The sequence below is a fragment of the Suricata suricatta genome, chromosome 1 (assembly GCF_006229205.1).
Source record: "Suricata suricatta isolate VVHF042 chromosome 1, meerkat_22Aug2017_6uvM2_HiC, whole genome shotgun sequence".
NCBI lineage: Eukaryota > Metazoa > Chordata > Mammalia > Carnivora > Herpestidae > Suricata > Suricata suricatta.
Genome location: NC_043700.1, coordinates 99,374,522 through 99,394,694, shown reverse-complemented (window position 1 = coordinate 99,394,694; position 20,173 = coordinate 99,374,522). Strand labels below are relative to the sequence as shown.

The following is a 20,173-nucleotide window of genomic DNA, read 5'->3' as shown; positions in this document are numbered from 1 at the left end:
TCAAAAATGTTTAAAAAGAGTATAATGTTTAACAAAAAGTTCTGGTAAATTATCTATGAAAGCATAAAATGAAACTCCTTTCTCATACCATATATACAAAAATAAACAGTAAAAAGATCGAAAACCTAAACATGAAGAACATAATTATAAATTTTCTTAATGAAGAAGTAAGATAATATCTTCATTGTGTGGGGCTAATGCCAGCACCAAATTGACAGGAAAGGAGGTTTTAAATAAAATATAAAAACTTTTATCAAACTTAAAAAAATGACACATTTGAACATTAAAATTAAAATATCTTCATAAGAAAAAGATCTTAAACAAGTCACAGGACATAACTCCAGATTGAGAAAAGGTATTTGTAACACATAACAACAAAGACTCTGTACACAGAACAAATTTTTTAAATCAGTTACAAAAAGACAATCCAATAGAAAAACTAGCAAAGAACATAAAGAATTCATGAAAGAGGAAGACACTAATCCACTAATCAGGGAAATGGAACTGAAAAGAAATCCAAAAAAATCTAAGATTGGCAAAAATTAAAAATGTTGATAGATAGTATCAAGTTGAGGTGGGGATTTGAGGAAATGAACTTACCCAGTGCCATGAAAGAAATGGATGCAATTGCTTTAGAAAATAAATTAATAGTGCTGAGTAAAACTAAATTGTCCCTATACTCTAGCAGAATGCTCCCATAGACATGTACCCAATGAGACAAACAATAGATGTCTATTATAGCATTGGTTTTTCATACTGAAAGAATGGAAACCAACAACTACCCATTAGTAGGGGAATAAATAAACTGTGACTTAGCCTTACAATAGGAGTTAAAATTCACATGGCAGTTAAACTGAACAAAATCTGGGGTGCCTGGGTGGCTCAGTCAGTTAAGCCTCTGATTTCAGCTCAGGTCATGATCTCACATTCATGGGTTCAAGCCCACGTCAGGCTCTGTGCTGAGAGTTCAGAGCCTGGAGCTTGCTTTCAATTCTGGTCTCCCTCTCTCTCTACCATTCCCCACTCATGCTCTGTCTCTCTCTGTCTCAAAAATAAATTTTAAAAATTTAAAAAAAATTTTTAAAATAAAGTGAACAAAATCTATATGGATAAATTGTAAATATATAGTGAAGCCTTGTATCACATATGGAAAAATGTGAGATATATATATAAAACAAATTTTTGCTTATAAGAATTCCTCAATTTCATGTTATACATTTATATAAGACTTTATTATGACCATTTTCAAATACACAAAATTATAGAATGAAACTCTTATATCATCACCTTGCTTCACTAATTATCAATATTTTGCCAAGGATTTGCATACATTTTTAAATCCCAAAATTCATGCTGAGGAAATGGCCATTAGCCAGGCCCACAAAAGAACACAGGACCAGAACAAAGAGAGCAGATCCTGGTGCAGACACTGCCACCATGAGCAGTGTGAGTAGCAATCCGATTTTCTCTGCATGGCCTCCCCTCCCAACTAGGAAGACTTCAGACTGGACTGATAAAATGTCTGAGAGATGAGGAAATAATCAGGATGCAACCTGGACTTTCTAGAAGGCACAAATAGAGAAATCTAAAAGACACAAAACACTAAGACCCAAAGGATCAAAAAACAATGAAAACTGCACTCCCTACTCTTAGCATTCATAACCGGATGCTCTGAGATCTCTTCTTGATCTACTGGGATATAATTTCACCCTCAGATAAGTTCTTGAGGGAAGCACTAACGTGGCGGCCTCCCCTCCCAAATGCACCTTCTCTTCCCCCAGATATAGTTCGCTTTAACACCAGGGTAGCAAGTAGCTTCCTGAGGGCTCTCTTTGCTCCTTCTGTTCCCCGCCCCCCACGTTCACGGTGCCACTGGCACAAGTAAAGAAGATCGGTAGCCTGGCTCTGTCACCCCACGTTTCTAGTATGCTATGGAGCAGGAAGGGCTTGGAAGAACTGTCAAATAAGAGCTCAGTGGACTTGTTTGGTAAGATGGACACATACCTCTTGAAGCAGTGAGCTGCCGTAAGGACCCAGCAGCTACTCAAGAGCGTGGCCCCACAAAGGAGCCTACCATCTCCGTGGGACGACTTAAGCCGGAGGGACACTTGCCAAGGCCAACCACCCCTGAGAAGAAAGTAAGCCACTTAAGTCCAAATAAGGAAGAAAAGCAAGGAAAAGCATCCATTAAGATAGTGACCCTGGAGGTCAAGTCTCTTCCTACTTTGAAAATTGTGTCCCTAAAACCCAGAGCAGACCACACTGAAGATCTGCTTATGGTCATTTGTATGCATCCCACCCACCTCTGACACTCGTGAAGACAAATCTAGTCTTCTCTGTCTTTCATTGCTTGAAGTGTACTTTCTCTCCTCACTCACTACCTCACCTAAGCAACCTGAAGAAGTGTTTCATAAGCAAAGTACCGGCTTTCCATCAGTAAACACAACAAGTAAAAAAAATTAGATTAAAAAGTGTCCAGTCCAAAACAAATGTATACTAAATTAAATGAATTTTGTAGTTATATGTTTTTTTTAGACCTCCTGTTAGTGAGTTTTGACCACATAAATTTTCAGCAACATATCTATTTCATAAATTAGGAGGTAGTGATATAATAATATGGTCTATATACAGTAAATGTAGGTCAAAAAAAACCCCATGTAATCTGGATTTAATTTAGGAAATTAAGTATGCAAAATAAATCCCTTATATCATAGAAAAAAAAACCCCAATTTGTAACATTGTATGTATATAAATAGTTCTGTAATATGAAAAATGTCCTGTGAAGGACCTTTTACCTTAAAGAATTTTTCCCACCAATGATCCGCTTCTGCCGACGGTGCAGTAATCTCAATCCACAAACAGATGAGAGGGATTCTGAAGTAGACATGGGTTATGAATCAGATCTCATATTGCTGATAGTGGAGTAAAGGCACAAGTGACACAGTCTCCTGTTGTTTCCTTCTCCATTTTAAAACGTCTTTTCTCCTCAAAGTATAGGATACCTTCCCTTATAATAAAAATTTAAAGTCGGGGCACCTGGGTGGCTCAGTTGGTTAAGAGACCAACTTTGGCTCAGATCATGGTCTCATGGTTTGTGGGTTCGAGCCCCACGTTGGGCTGTGTGCTGACAGTTCAGAGCCTGGAGCCTGTTTTGGGTCTCTCTCTCTCTCTCTCTCTCTCTCTCTCTCTCTCTCTCTGCCCTCCTCGGCTTATGCGCTCTCTCTCAAAAATAAATAAACATTGGGGCGCCTAGGTGGCTCGGTTGAGCTTCCAACTTTGGCTCAGGTCATGATCTCATGGCTCATGGGTTCCACCCCCACATTGGGTTCTGGACTGACAGCTAGCTCAGAGCATGGAGCCTGCTTCAGATTCTGTGTCTCCCTCTCTCTCTGACCCTCCCCTTTTCACACTCTGTCTCTCTCTGTCTCTCAAAAATAAATAAATGTAAAAAACAATTTTATTTAATAAAAATTTAAAAATAAACATTAAAAAGGTTTTAAAAATGGAAAGTCTTCTCACTTAGCCAAGACAACAAGAATTCACAAGCAAATGAGGAATTTGATGAGGTTTCCCACATTCGGTTGTGACCCTGTCCAGCTCGTCATCCCCCAGGTGCCTACAGCTCCGTCTCTGCTGATTACAGGGACCGTTCTGGAGTGCAGCAGCACCAAACAGGGGAGCTGCGAAGGCAGTACAGATGTAAACCACTTGCTGTTCACGTATGACACTCCTCCAGGCTACATACACAAACTGTAACTTAGAGGAGCAAAGCACATTCCCAGAACGGGATTCTGATCCACATTTACATTTCTATTTACTCATATAGCATATTAACAAATAGAAAGAGTTTATTAAACAATCAAAGTGGCCTTTTAGGAAACACGGTCAAACTTCCCACGATAACGGACTCTTATGAGAGCATAAAAAAAGAATTAAGAACTAAAATATATGAAAAGGTGGTATACATAAAAGAGAAAATAAAGTATAGCTATTTAAAAATAATTTTAGAAGGAGGAGAATCTCTATAGGGACATTTTGTTTCTTTGGGTAAGTACATTTGTATAAAGTATAGATAGACACTTTTTCTATCTACATAAAAAGCAAAGGCTGGGGAATTGTGCCAAGAGCATGAAAATATAGTCTGCACTCATAGTCTCCCATAATAACCAGGTGAGAGGTGAGCTCAGTCGGGGATCAAAACTAGTTATTTCTTCATGGAGAGAGAGGTTCAACAATGTGGACCAAGATCATTGATTTGCCAAATGATCTCAGAGGCACGCTGTCAAACTTGAATTCTCATCTCTTAAAATGAGTCCTCTAGATGACACAGCAAATTGTAAGATATTAGAAAAACATAAGTTTCAAATAATGCTCCAAGTCAGGTCAATGTATATAAGGCCAAGATAAAGAATGATGTAATACTGAGCAAGCAAAACTGAAAGTTTACATCATTCCGGGGCAAAGTACCAGATTGAAAAGTGTAAAATCTATTTAGTTGTAAAATCCACTGTTACAAAACAACAGTTTTTTAAGCAAAATGAAGTTCATTTATAAAAGGATCCCATCAGATGACCAATAACCAATGTCTTGAGTTTCAGTCCCCTTACAGAAGTCACTAGATCTTGAGCCTCAATACAAAATCAACAGGTTAACAAACCAAATTATGTAATCCAGCTGGTCTAAAAGGAAATATTTTTTTAAGTTTATTTATTTATTTGGAGTGGAGTGTGCAGGAGGGACAGAGAGAGAGAATCCCAAGCAGGCGCTGCACTGTCAGGTGGAGACGGATGCGGGCTTGAGCTCATGAACTATGAGATCATCACCTGAACCGAAATCAAGAGCCAGTCACGTAACTGACTCAGCCACCCAATGCCCATAAGATGATTTCTTTTTATTTGAGGTATAGTAGCATTGGAACCATTCAAAGGTATTCAAACGAATGTTGCTACAAGTCTAGGAAATTATAAAAACAAATGTATAATTAATAAAGAAATAAATATGGTATTTCATATTTTACAGTAGGTTTACATGGGAAAACAGTAAAGATATTTTACAATTATTGAATTTTTATGTTTTTCTACCACTTAACAAGTTTGACATAATCCAAAGAAATAATTATACTCAATTTTTAACTATACTTTAATTACTGAAGGGAATTTAGTAAGTTATAACTAATACTTTATATGTAAGTACACTATTTAATAATATTAAATATATGATTAAGCCAATTATGTGTGTGTGTGTGTGTGTGTGTATAAAAAAACAAAGCACACAAGGTTGTAAGTACTCTTCACCCTCAAAAGTTCATCAGACAGTGAAGAACCATTAACAACATCCAGTTTATTTTTGCATTCTCTTTAGCAATGAAAAGATGTTAGAGAAAGAGAATGCTTAAATATAGATACACATACTTTTCAGAAAATCCAATGTATCAAAACTCTGAGCTTTCAATACACGTAAAGAGATGACTGTTCTATTCATAAAACGTAACCACAGTTTTCTACAAAATAGCTACTTCTTTATTCATTTAAAGCAGTATTTGTTTCATAAAAGTTACACTCAGCTTTCAAGGACCTTTCTATTTAAGTATAAAACATCTATTACTGTATTATACTGGAAGACTATTTCTCATTTCCCTTACATTTTCAAATTTCAGAGAATAAAATCTACAAAAGATCATTTTCTTCTTGCAAACACTTGTAAAAGTATCTCTGTTGTTTAAAATATTAGTAAGAGTGGAAGAAGTTCCTTTCTATGCCATATCTTTACATTTTCATTTCTGGCCTTCTTTGTACAAAGTAAATGTCAATTCTAAATCTTCAAGGATACCAACAAGTTTGACAGTTTTTTATATCCAGAGAAGGACTGGTACAGAAATGGCTGAGGATGAGGATGGGCATGATGCCAGAGATGATAAAACCCTGTGCATCCTCTCTTGCCGCTGAGCTCTGCTCTCCCCATAAGCCCCATGGAGTCAAGTTTGTCAGGAATCACGGCCTCTAAATACGAGCACCAGAAACCAGGGATTATAGATATAGTCTTATGAAGGAGCTTTTTGTTATCAAAGTACTGCTTATGCTAATGAAGGAAGGGTACTCTGACTTGTACAGCAGGCCCTGGAAAATGACTTACCTTTATGACTGTTACCTGTTGCCTTCTTGCCAAAATAATCACAAATAACTCCTGCATCTTCACTGTGGCGGCAGTTATGTCTTCCAATATCTTGTTTGATACAGTCAGCTAGGGAGCGCTCATTGCCTGTGCACTTCACGTTGTCCGCGTGGATGGGCCCTTTCCCCTCCCCAAAGTAAGCCATGGTTCTTGCTCTGGCAGGGCCCCTGGAAACAGAGCGTTCTTGAGGATGTGGGAACCAGTCAACCATACATGTTAACAAATTACAACATATACTCTCATTCAATTAACTTTGTATATTAAATAGCACCTATGTATGCTAAAAAGAAAAACCCATTTATTTCATGACTGTCAAAAACACACTTAAGGCGACTTCCCTGACTCCCCACTCCCGGAGTCAGGGAACCTCGCCCGGGAATCGCAGATCCCGATAAAGGCTTTCTTGGCTCCATTAAAAAAAACAAAAACAAACAAACAAAAAAACAACACACTTAAGAGAGGTTATAAATCTACCTTCTTTGTTTTGCTAGCCCAGTTTCGTTACTGCATCAGGTGCCTCTAATTTAACTTCTGCTAAAAAGTCACATTTAATGGCCTGTCAAAAATTCATGATAGTCTTCAACTCTAGGTTTTGTTTTTGTTTTTAATTTTAAATTTTAATTTTTAAAATTTTTAAAAATAGTTTATTTTTGAGAGAGAGAGACAGCGTGTGAGCAGGCAAGGGGAAGAGACAGAGGGAGACACAGAATCTGAAGCAGGCTCCAGGCTCTGAGCTGTCAGCACAGAGCCCAGTGCAGGGCTCGAACTCATGAACTGTGAGATCATGACCTGAATCAAAATTGGATGCTTAACCAACTGAGCCACCCAGGAGCCCCTAATTTTAACTTTTTAACATTTTAAAATTTCTTTTTTTGAGAGAGAAAGAGAGAGAGAAAATGAAAGAGAGAGAAAAAGAGAAAGAGAGAGAATCTTAAGCAGAGAATCTCTACATACTCAGCGTTGAGCCCCACTTGGGGTTCAATCCCACAACCCTGTAAGATAATGGCCTGAGCAGAAATCATCAAGAGTAGGACTCTCAACAAACTGAGCCACTCAGGCACCCCTTTATTTTATTTTTATGAGGGGAGGAGAATCTAAGGGAGAAGGTGAGAGGGAATCTTAAGCAAGCCCCAACACTCAGCCCAGATCCCAAAGAGGGGCTTGATTTCACAACTATAAGATCATTTTCTTTTTTTTCTTTTTAATAATAAAGTTTATTTTCTTTACTTTGAGAGAGAAAGAGAGAGATTGAGTGCATGTAACATGATCGGGGGAGGGCCAGAGAGAGAGGGGAGAGAATCCCAAGCAGGCTCCATGCTGTCAGCACAGAGCCCAGCACAGGGCTCAATCTTGCATAAAATGTGAGATTATGACCTAAGCTGAAACCAAGACTTGGAAATTTAACCTACTGAGTGACCCAGGTACCCCTTAAACTCTAGTTTAAGCAGGAAAAAAGTCATCTTAAAATTTTCTTGTGTTTTTAAAATTGGTTCACATTTCCAAGAAAATGATGAGGTTAAATAATAACCTAGGGTGCTAAACATTTTAAAGACTACACTAAAAGTAAAAAGGTCTAATTTTTAGAGGAGAAAGAGAAAACCAAGAATCACGAATAGAAGGAACACTTACTTTGGTATGTTACTTTTTTGTTGTTAGCTCTTAATTACATGGTACTTCTTTTTAAATATTGAAATACAACAGCTTAAGGTGAAATATTTCAAACTGATACCACATTCAAAACTCAATTCCTGATAAATGAATGGCAAAATCATGAAAGGCAAAGTTTTATTTTGAATTATCCTTACAACTTCAAGTTAGGGAAAGATTTATTAAACAAGACAGATGGCATACTTTAAAGGACTAATAAATTCAATAAAAATTAAGAATGCTATTTTACTAAAACCACCCTAAGGAAAGTTAAAAGATAAATTAGAAGGTTGATACATATATTATAATACATATTCACAAACATATTTGTTGGTGAATCTATCCAATAAAGTTGATTCTCATACAAAATAAAAAGAATTCTCAAAATTCATTTAAAAATAGTTTTAAAAGCCCAACAACCCAAGAGACAAACAGGCAAAAGATGGGTTTCAAATCAAAAGAAACTGGCTCATTAAAAATGACAATTTGGCCTAGATTTCTGACATAAAGTTATTATACCTTCCTTATAGTTGGTTATACAGGAACCTTAGCAAAGTTTATTGATACGAATTATCTGAGAAATTCATTTGAATTACCCTCTTCAGCAATGAGACCTGGCCTCAAATGCCTGTGACTGGCAACACATTCACTTCAAAATTGATACAGGGTACCTGGGTGGCTGAGTTGATTAGGCATCTGATTCTTGATTTCGGCTCAGGTTATGGTCTCATGGTTGAGAGACTGGGCCGCACATCAGGCTCAGTGTGGAGTGTGAAGCCTGCTTGGGATTCTCTCTCTCCCTCTCTCTCTACCTCTCTTCTGATTGTGCTCTCTCTCAAAATAAACAAATAAATTAAAAAAGAAAAGAAAAAGAAAAAAAACTGATACTAGTAACTGCTACTCTGACATAAACTGCAAACAAAAATAAGATTTAACCCATTACAAATTTTTACAGTTGTGGAAGATCCTTATGCCCAAACAGATGATTCTTACAGTGCTCTTAGAGTGAATCTTTTTTACTATAAAACTCACTTAATAATTATGGAAGTAATAAATGCTCACTCTATCAAATTTACAAATAAAAGTATAAAAAATCCCAACAACACACTGTTAGCATTTGGGTACATTCTCTTCCTGTATATATTTATGGGGAAAAAACTAACTATAATTTTTAATGGTTAAAAAAAATTCATTGTACACATTCGTGTAGTGGATCTCAAACTTCAGAGTACTTAACAGGCCACGTGGGTTGATTCTGAGTGAATCACCAGTGGGACTTAGAAATCTATTTTTTCATAAGCCCTAGGTGATTCTTATTCAGAAAGTTCTACATCAAACTTTAATATAGAAAAATTAGTTTATATCCCCGCCGCTACACATTTACTTTTAAAATTCAAGACTTTTATAATTATATGCACACACACACACACACACACACACACACACACACATTTTTAAACAGAAGTCTTTGTGGACAGCTTAGATTTCTTCCCAGAAGCAGTATTTTTGTTCAACAGGTATAAACAGTTTTTAAGGGCCTGGATATATATTGCTGAATACAGGGCAACTGTTTGGGATGCAAGTTATTCACTTGAAATATGTATAATTAAAATATGATTATTCAAAGAAAAGATTTTCTTTTTTATTTTGTGTATCATAGTTCTAATCTATCTGGAATTTACTTCTGCTTACTGTTAGTAAAGGATCTAGTTTTATTTCTGTCCCTAAGCTCATTGTCCCAATAACTTTTCCTTCTGATTTGAAAGCTTTAAAATTTTTTTTAAATGTTTATATATTTTTGAGAGAGAGAGAGAGAGAAAGAGAAGACAAATAGTGAGCAGAGGAGGGACAGAGAGAGGAGGCACAGAATCTAAAACAGGCTCCAGGCTTCGTGCTGTCAGTAAAGACCCGATGCAGGGCTCAGACTCAAGAGCCAGGAGATCATGACCTGAGCCAAAGTCGGGCGCTCAACAGACTGACCACCCAGGTGCCCCTCATGTATTTTTTAAATAAGTGACAGACAGTATCAAGTCACTATTATTCTTATATTCCATTGGATTATAATTAGGAATGATATAACTGTTCTATTTTTAAATATCATACACAAATATGCCAGAAATTAAATCCTTTGCAGCTATTTAATTATAAGGTAAAAATTAGATATACTGGGGCACCTGGGTGGCTCAGTCAGTTAAGCATCCAACTTCGGCTCAGGTTATGATCTCACAGTTTGTGGGTTCGAGCCCCGTGTCGGGCTCTGTGCTGACAGCTAGCTCAGAGCCTGGAGCCTGCTTCAGATTCTCTGTCTTCCTCTCTCTCTGACCCTCCCTTGCTCACACTGTCAAAAATAAACAAAACATTAAAAAATTTTTTTAAAAACTAGATATACTTAATTTTAGGTCTCTACTACCTCCCTAGGGACACAGTATTTTGCAAATTCTTTTAAGGGGTACTAAAATAAATATCCGGTACAAGAACAATGTCATCTTGAGAACATATGCTAACGGATTCACACAAAGTTCAAATAGAATGGAATTTCTATCATAGCTATTTAGTCTATCTTAACAAGTGTAACTGATATCAACACATTCTTTCTGAGCCCTCTAAAAATAATATGCTCATATGCTAGCCTCTGTCAGACCTTATGTAACATGTAATATATAATTAAATAATGCCTTTTACTTTCTGTTCACTCAAAGTATATCTACATTAGTTACTATTCATGTTTCCTGGTTTTTATTACTTCATTTTTGTTTCTCCTGTTGTGGAAATACTTTCTAATGCTATTTGGACTCTCAATATTTCCAAAGACAAAGCCTCACATATAACATAGTTGGCTGGGGTACAGATTTCCAAAACTCCTATTAATAAGACCCAAGCCTTTTGACAACTTAAAAGTCTTCTGGATTGATTTCTTCAAACAAATGCTTTATTAAAGAACTTTTAACAATTCCATAGTAGACCCTGGGGAACAAATATACTCTAACCACATACTTGTTTACAATTATATATATGTTCTTATATAAAATTCATTTCCCCTCAGAGGAAAATGATAAAAACATTCAAGTATGTTTAAATGATCAAATATCCAAATGATTCTCAGTAAATATTATTTGATGGTAAATTATCCCTGTGCACTGGAAGATTATTATCTAATTTGTTATAACATTAAATTACTGATTTACTTATTAGGAGTATTTTAAAGAAACAATTACACAGTACAATCTTCTTTCAATGCTTTTCTTGATAATTCTTACAAAAATATTATTGAAAATTGCTACAATCTATTTTATTTCTTACCTAAATTCACCATTTAAGTTAAATGCAAAATAGGGGCACCAGGGTGGCTCAGTCAGTTAAGCGTCCAACTCCTGATTTCGGCTCAGGTCATGATCAAGTCCCGCATCAGGCTCTGTGCTGACAATGCAGAGCCTGCTTGATATTCTCTCTCTCCCTCTTTGTCTACCCCTCCTTTGTGATCTTTCTCTCAAAATAAATAAACTTTAAGTTAAATGTAAAATGGACTAACTGAGAAGTTAAAGGCAATGAAAAATGTAAAAAGAAATTAAAGTAAAAATGCATTGATGGATATGCTTATGAACTTTTCCTCTCATTAAACTTGACTTGGACACACAATTCAAGGATCAAATTTGATTTTTCCCTTCCCATTTCCAAAGATAACACTAGGTTTCCTGGATTATTCTAAAGAAAAATAAAAGTTGGCCAACGAATCAATCTCAAAAAGCAACATCCAGTAAAATCTTGGATTGAGAGTAACTTATTCTGTGAGTGTTCCACAAGATTAGCAAACATTTCTAATAAATCTTAACTTGATAAATGAGCAACATGAGTAGTATGTGATGCTGAATGTCACATGATTATGACTGAGCCAATGGTTCCTCTCTCTCCTTCTCCCTGCAGGGTAGGTGATGGTCTCCTAGGCTCATATGCTTGTTCTGAGGAGGCAGCATTTGGCAGAAATCAGTGATTTTTCAGAACATTGGTATATTTTCTCAGAACAACTAGTATATTTTTTGTCACTTCAAAGCACTCAGGGACAGTCCTTTGCTTTTCCATACATGAGTAAGCTTAGGAATGCTTTGCTTCATTCTAGGTCATTGTACAGGTTCCTTGTTAAAGTTGCATGAAAACAAAACAAAAAAAAATCCATCAAGTCAATAGAGAGCCGTTAGTGATAGTGAAAGTCGTCCTACACAATAATCCTCTTTCTTGTCTCCCTTACACCAGTCAGAATGGTTTTCAAAGGCAAATGCAGGTTAATGTGTTTATTTTTCTTTATATTTTGTATTTTCTTTATTATTGTGTATTATATTACAGTATTTTAATCATTTTTATATGAATATTTTTGGATTGTGGAACAAATCATCTGAGTTTCCATTATTTCTTATGGGGAAATTCACTTTGATATACAAGTGCTTTGGATTACAAGCATCTTCCCAGAACGAATTATGCTCACAAACCAAGGTTTTACTGTACTTTAATGGCTGATTTTGGATAATTTCACTCTGAATGCAATGTAAGAAAAATAATATTTTTTTCCAATAAAAGGAGTGTTAGAAATGTAGTTAGCAAAGGAAACAAATCATTGACAAAGTTCACCAACTAAGGCATCTAACATGAACTCTTCCTATCTTCCTTCTACTCCCTCATAGATCAAAAGCTGAAAATCTATATCATACACCAATTTGAACACTGAAAATCTAGATCACAAATAATGGACCCATTTGCCATAAGACAACTGGAAATGCAACTAGGTCCAACACTGAGAAGTAAACTGAAGTTGTTTCTGGGAAACCAAAAAATGCTTTGAATTAAAAATTTAGAAAAAGCATTTGAATTTTTATTTAATCAGAAATAATTTTAGAAATAAAAATGCATAGGAATAAACCAGTAAATTTATCAATATTTAAGATATGCATAGATGTATAATTAAAGATACAAACCAATATTAGTAATGTATTATGAGCTCATCAATTCATTTCAATTTCAATATTCATTTCAATTTCATATCCTCTAATCTGTAACATGCTACATATATTTGTAGTAGCCAAATCAATACTCACAGTGCTTCACACTCATTTGCAGACATGCACAAAGTCTCAAAAAATGTGCATTGCCCAACTGAGGCATCACAAGAAGATAATCTGCCTGTTTATTGCAGCTCTCAGGCTGCAACAAGTGTCCTTTTCCCAATCTATTTAGTGACATGTTTATTGCACTATAACTCATGCTTCAATGAAGCCTATCTAACACCTGTATTTTCTCCATTACACATCACAATCACTGCCTTCTTGCATTTAGGAATGCTAGACAGCACTTCAGCACTTGAGTAGGGGGCATTTTCAACAAAAATGAAATGATTAACAAAAAAAGCATAAAAATGCAAAAAAAATCCCACGATACTAGCAGACCACAAAATTCTCAAATGTCTGCAAGATTGAGAGCTAAAATGAGAATGAGCACTGCCGTCTTCAACCTTCACTCTAAAAGAAATGGCTCAGCATTAGCTAATGCGGTGTTTTACTGTGACTTTAGAGAGTTGAACTACTGTGAATAAGGAGAGCCAACTATAATTTCAATAACTCTAGAGTCACTTAAAAGGCTACAGTATTGAAACCTAAATCATAGAGAAAAGGTTAACACCTCTGCCTGATACAAGCAGTATTATGAATAGTTAAGAGTTACTAGACTATTTGCTTTTAGATAAAAGCTATATTTTTTTTTAAGTAAGCTCCAAGCCCCGGGCGCTTGGGTGGCTCAGTTGGTTGAGTGTCCAACTCTTGATTTCAGCTCAAGTCATGATCCCATGGTCATGAGATCAAGTCCTACATCAGGCTCTGCGCTGAGTGTGGAGCCTATTTAAGACTCCTTCTCTCTCTCTCTTTTTCTCTTTCTCTTTCTCTCCCTCTCCCTCTCCCTCTGCCTCTCTGCCCCTCTACCCTGCTCACACACTCTTTCTAAACTCATAAAATAAAACAAAATAAAATATAAAATATATATTTCTAAAAAATAAAAAAATAAAGTAAGCTCTAGGCCCAACACGGGGCTTGAACCCAGAACCTTAAGATCAGGAGTTGCAGGCTCTATGGATGGAGCCTGCCAGGGGCTCCAAACACTACATTTCTTATGTAACAGTGTATATGGCTTGCAGGAGAACAGAAAACTTTAGACAGATTCAACTTAGCATCTCTTCACAATTCTGAATGAAGTCAGCATGCTGCCAGTATTTTCAATTGATTCATAGAAATTAATTTTGGTAAGAAATAACTCATTGGAACAAAACTGAATAGTCAGAAATGTTCATCAAGTAACCATCCCACACAATTAGGGTTTTCTTACTTGTATCCAAGCTGGCGACAGATCACAGTGGCGTCCTTATCAGTCCACCCGTCATCACAAATTGTTCCCCACTGGCCATTGATGAAAACCTCCACTCGTCCTTCTTTCTTATTTTCTCCATCCATCAGTCTGATGGGAAAACCTAAGTCATGATTCAAAAGTATTAGAAAAGCCAAAATAGCGAACTTATTTCAAAGTATGAGACACTTTACAAAATACAAATCATTTTTTTAAAATTAACTCTAAAATCAGCTGGGTAATACCCCTGAAGTCTTGGAGTCAGAGTACTCACTTGCTCAACTATGAATTCCTAGCACTTGGAACAGTGCCTCACATATAGAGGACATGCCATAGCTGTTTGTAGAATGCATGAATGAATGAATGAATGAATGATTAGCACTGTAAATTGTGAAAAGTTTTATTACCACTAACTTCTTTTTCTTAAATTTATATTCAAGTTAGTTAACATATAATGTAGTATTGGTTTAAGGAGTAGAATTCAGTGATTCATCACTTATACATTAACACCCAGTGTTCATCACAAGTGCCTCCTGAATGCCCATCACCCATTTAGCCCATCTGCCTACCTGCCTCTCCTCCAGCAACCGTCAGTTTGCTCTCTATCATTAACAGTCTCTTATCATTACCACTAAACAGTAAAAGATACTTCCTTAGAATTGTTTTTGTTTCATGTCTGGTCATTTATCCTTGAACACAGTTAAAAATTTATATTCCAAAGCTGAGATACTTAAGAAGGCATAAATATATATATCCTTGGCATGCTTGGGTAACCTGAATGCATGGGGAGAAAAAAAAGAGCAATTTCCATCTCAGCCTTCCCATTACTATTGCTTTCAAAGGAAGGGCTTAAATCATAAAACTTACTAACATAACTAAAGTTGAATGGAAATGTTATATCAGCATGGTGAGTATAATTAATAATACTATATTTCATATTTGAAAAGAGTAGTATATTTGCTGAGAGTAGATCTTAAAAGTTCTCAACACAAGAAAAAAATTTTGTAATAGTGTGACGGGTGTTAATTAGACTTGCAGTGTTCATTTCACTATGTATGCAAATGTCAAATCATTATGTTTTATGCCTGATATTAAATGTCCATTGTGCCTAAGTTTAAAAAAAAATGCTGAGGCTAGAAAATATAAATAATAAAAATTTAAAATAAGGAAAAGTCATTCCATTTTTTTTAAAGTTGAGAAACTGATCTCTAGCAAACTGATGTTTATCTAAGTTATGTAAATGAAATGATTTATAGAATTTCATATATCTCTATTGACACCCATAAATATGGTGCTATTTAATTGAAAGTACCCTCACTGCACCTTGCATACTGTCATGGGTTGAACTGAGGTCATCACGGTGGGCTCTCATCCAGCATGACTGATGTCCTTATAAAAAAGGCAGATTTGCACAGTGAGATGCACAGAGGGCAGACTCTGTGAGGAGGCACAGGGAGAAGGCGGCCATCCATAAGACAAGGAGAGTGACTGGAACACAGCCTTTCCTCTTAGCCGTAAGAAGGATCAATCCTGATGATATCTTGATTTTATACCCCAGAAATGTGAGACAACACATAACTGTTGTTTAAGCCATCCACTCTGTGGTACTTTGTTACAACAGCCCAAACAAACCAATATTAGAGTACCTAGTTACTAGAAGGGTCTCCAGCTTCAGGGCCCCAAAGATTTACTGGTAAGAATTTAGGAAATACCATGAAGCATGTGGAACTGATAAAAACATAAGAGGTGAAGAAAGCTGCTAAAGAACAAAATATCATTTCTCTTTAAACCAACATACAACATTGTTAGATTGGCATTTGTTTACCGATGGAAAATACTGTTGGCAAGATGGATATTTCCTACTTTGATTCTTCTGATCTATTTTTACTTCACCATCCTTCTTTGTCACCTCCAGAATTGTTGGCTATTTAGTTTCTGTCCCCATCATTACTCACTTCGTGGGATGGGCATCATAGCAGAATCAATATAGCAAAGTCAAATCAACAAATGTTTATGGAGTGCCTACCCTATGCAAGGCTTATGATGGGGTTTTAGCCATGTCACAAAATAGTATATTTGAAACATTACATTTCTTATTAATGTATCTGAAAGTTTGGAGTTTTTTGTAAAAGGAATAAGGTATAAAAGTGATCCTCAAAGAATAAAAATCCAAAAAGGTGAAGTTCTTTTCTTAAAGTTCTTAATTTTTACATTTTGAGATGTTAGGTCCAAAATTAAGAAAACACCAGCACATGGAATTAGATTTCCACATTCCATTCTAGTCATTTTATGGGCAGTTTTTCATATACCATAAAAATAAAACTGATAAAGTGTTTTTAAAGTCTCAGTTGCATGCTTTGTATAAATCACATGTACAATATTTCTGAACCTAACTTTAGCCTCATTTTACAAAGTCATTGGATTTTCAATGCTTAAAGGGAGAATCGGATGACAAAAGCCATTCTATCAATACCACCTTACTATTTAAGTTCTTTTTGTTATGGTAGCAATAATACACATGAATTATTTCTAAAATCTTAAATATAAAATGCTTGGGAAAACTAAATAGTCCTGTGGGTATATAGTATCTTTCATTACATATAACTTAATTATATATCTCAAACTTGGACTTCCAAAAGTTTTATTTTAATTTTCCTGTAACATTGATTTAACACATTATTTTTATAAAATAATAGCTTTACTAGAAGATAAAATTTAGCTTAAGTTAAAAGTCAAACTTCTATATTGCAAAACTGGATACGAGACCCGCTCACTATGAACGAAATCTCTCTAGGATAGACTACTCTGAAATACAGAATTGGTGCAATACTGGGGGCACCTGGCTAGCTCAATCAGAAGATTCTTGATTTTGGGGTCATGAATTCGAGCCCCACATGGGTGTAGAGATTACTTAAATAAATAAAACTTAAAAAAAGAATCAGTGCAATATTAAAATTAGAAATCCACATATTCACCATTCTACAGATTTCCCCCAATTCACAAAAGTATTAACTGCATTCTTATTAGAATGTCTTTTATTGAATTAGACTATTGCTTTTCAGCATTCTATCTACCACACACCCATATATGAAAAGTGTCTACTGAACAAGTATTAATTTTGAGGACACTTTCATTCACATTTAGAGGTAAGGTCCATAAGTTACCCTTTAAATGCTTGAAAACAGTAATGGACCAACAGCTCATTATTACAGCATCCAAGCAGTAAAAAAATCTCAATTGTTTTTAAAATGCTGTTTTGTATATCACTGCCCCATGATTTCATTCTCTAAGCTTCTGTTTTAAATATGCAGTCCTTTTTGATAAGTGGAAAAGTAAGGATCTCTTTGGATGGATAAATGGTAATATGATTCTATTCCAAAAATATATTTGGCTCAGACATAATGTTCTTCAGACAAATGAATAGTTAATGGATGTACTACTGAAATTAGGACTCAAGACATTTATAATAATGATCACATACTTTATTAATAATTATCATCCTTGGATTTTTAAATTTTTAAAAATATATCTAGAATCCTAGAAATAAAGATCTTCAGGGGAACTGAAGAGATTAGTTGCCTAACCATATGCATGTATTTAACACACCACATAACTCAGATTAGGATATTTTGTATAGTATTTATAGCATTTCATCCCCTGGAATACTGAATAATGTGCCTGAATAGATCACTCCAAGATCCAAATGCCTGCTCTCTAGGGCTAAGGGTATCCATTTATAGCAAACAGTTCTTTTTTTTTAATTCTAAAAAATTTTTAATGTTTATTTTTGAGAGATGGGGGGAGGGGCAGAGAAGGAAGACAGAGAATCCAAAACAGGCTCCGTGCTAACAGCACAAAGGCTGAACCTACACACCCTGAGATCATGACCTAAGCCAAAGTCAGACATTCAACTGACTAAGCCACCCAGACACCCCTTTAGCAAATAGGTTCTATCTCCCCAACCACATACAATCTTCCATCACATAATCCTGGGAGGATTACAATCCTCTCCAGAAGAAGAAAGGAACAACATGAAAGAACAAATGAAAAGCAAAGTTGGAAGTATGGCCTATAAGGGGTAGGGTAAAATGTTATATTTTACTTGATATAATGCTAGATTAGTGCAGTGAATCACCATGTTCTCACAGTTTAGAGTACAATGAGGAATCAACTGTGTGCTTTGACAAACTTAAATATACAATACAGTTAATACTGTGTGATTCAAAAGTTTTGTTATTTTACAATGTAAAGATCTAAACTTCACAGTCCCCAAACAGGAAGATACAAAAGGGGTTGATTCAACTCTGAGGTGAAAAGTAAAGACCACTTGTGATTATTTTAATATCTATTAATCAAAAATTACGTGTTTAGATATATAATTGAGCCATGATACTGTCTTGGTAAGTCCTTTTAATATTTCCTTCTGGGGCGCCTGGGTGGCTCAGTCGGTTAAGCCTCCGGCTTCGGCTCAGGTCAGATCTCACGTTCGTGGGTTCGAGCCCTGCGTCAGGCTCTGTGCTGATTCTAGCTCAGAGCCTGGAGCCTGATTCCGATTCTGTGTCTTATTCTCTCTCTGCCCCTCCCCCTCTCATACTCTGTCTCTCTCTGTATCAAAAATAAATAAAATATTTAAAAAAAAGTTTTAATATTTCCTTCTGTCTTATCCATTCATACTTATTCTACTGTCCTCAAAAGATGTTAAGATGTTCAGAACAGTCAGAGGTTAGGTCTGTCAAGGACATGTACCTTCTCTCTGCTCACAAAAGGATCTTTATTCATAAATATTTCTAGACTGTTAGATGAGCTACTTACCTTTTATCCAAACACAAGTCTAGAAAAATTTGGAACTGGGGAACAGTAAAGGACTCTGATGGGTTTCTAGAGTAACAGGGTACCTTAAAAAGATGGATAGGCTATTTACTCCAATGAATCCACTTAGGAACCCACTGAGAAATTTGAAAGATCTAGCTTAGGACCCAGCAATGAATGGCTGGTGACCAATGACTGACAAGGCCTTGGGACTAAAGAAAAAATCAATCATAGGAGAGAGAACTATTGTGTTGTTCCAATTTTTTAAAATCCTGTCCCCAACTTTTCATTAGAATTCAAGGTGAATGACAATCAGAATAGGGGACCAATGAATGGGGGATGGGCATTACAGCTTCTTTATTCAGTCTTTCAAATGCATGTGATTATAAAGGTTTTTAGTGAGAAACTTAAATTTCTAGGTAAAGAACAATAACTTTAGGAACAAACTCTCGGTGGAGAGACTCAAAAGTTTATTTAGAGCATTGTAGAAAACTGACTTGAAAAAGCCAAAGCTGAGAAATGCTTCACATGCCAGACCCGTGGATAGAGGTACATGGGCTATTGAATTATGGATACTCAAAAGCTGTGGCCAATCCTCACCCAGTGATGGTCTTTGTCCACTGCCACCAGGGTAACAGGTGATACCAACATCTTCCCGATGGCTGCAGTCATGCTTTCCCCACTGCCTCCGGGAACACTGAGCGAAACTTGTTTCCTTTCCAGAGCAGCTGACGTCATCCAACCATATGGGCCCTGTGCTTTCTTCAAAGTGGTTTGCAGAGGCTTGTTTGCCATATCTGTGGCAATAAAATAAACATTGTGATTGGAAACGCTGTCTGTGCATCAAGGAACCACAAAACATAAAAACAAACAACCTAATTAAGCATCACAACTCTGGAGGAGTACTATTTGTTCTTTCTCCTATCTTAAGGACACAGTTCTTTTTTTTTAATATACTTTTTTTAAAATTTTTTATACAATTTATTTTTTTAACATATGCAATTATTTTCCGTCATTTACAATACAGTAGTTTCAATGATACTCCAAACAGAAAAGCAAAGTAAAAAAATCAAAACCCCCACTTCTATTTCATGTAATTAGACTTATACAGAAATTAGAAGGTTAGGTACCAACTAGTTAATCACCTAATTTCACAGCTATCTGAAGT

The 20,173-nt window shown here is 35.8% G+C and overlaps 1 protein-coding gene across 1 annotated transcript in view; it reads right to left on the bottom strand.

The window, feature by feature from the left end:
- Nucleotides 1–20,173, bottom strand: part of PRSS12 (serine protease 12) — a 74,385-nt gene that overhangs the window by 15,719 nt on the left and 38,493 nt on the right. Inside the window, exons 7-11 of the mRNA XM_029941606.1 lie at nt 19,606–19,802; nt 14,179–14,320; nt 6,133–6,338; nt 2,796–2,874; nt 2,005–2,127 (exon numbers count right to left, since the gene is read on the bottom strand). Coding sequence (XP_029797466.1) covers nt 2,005–2,127; nt 2,796–2,874; nt 6,133–6,338; nt 14,179–14,320; nt 19,606–19,802 — 747 coding nt within the window. The remainder of the gene's footprint in view (nt 1–2,004; nt 2,128–2,795; nt 2,875–6,132; nt 6,339–14,178; nt 14,321–19,605; nt 19,803–20,173) is intronic.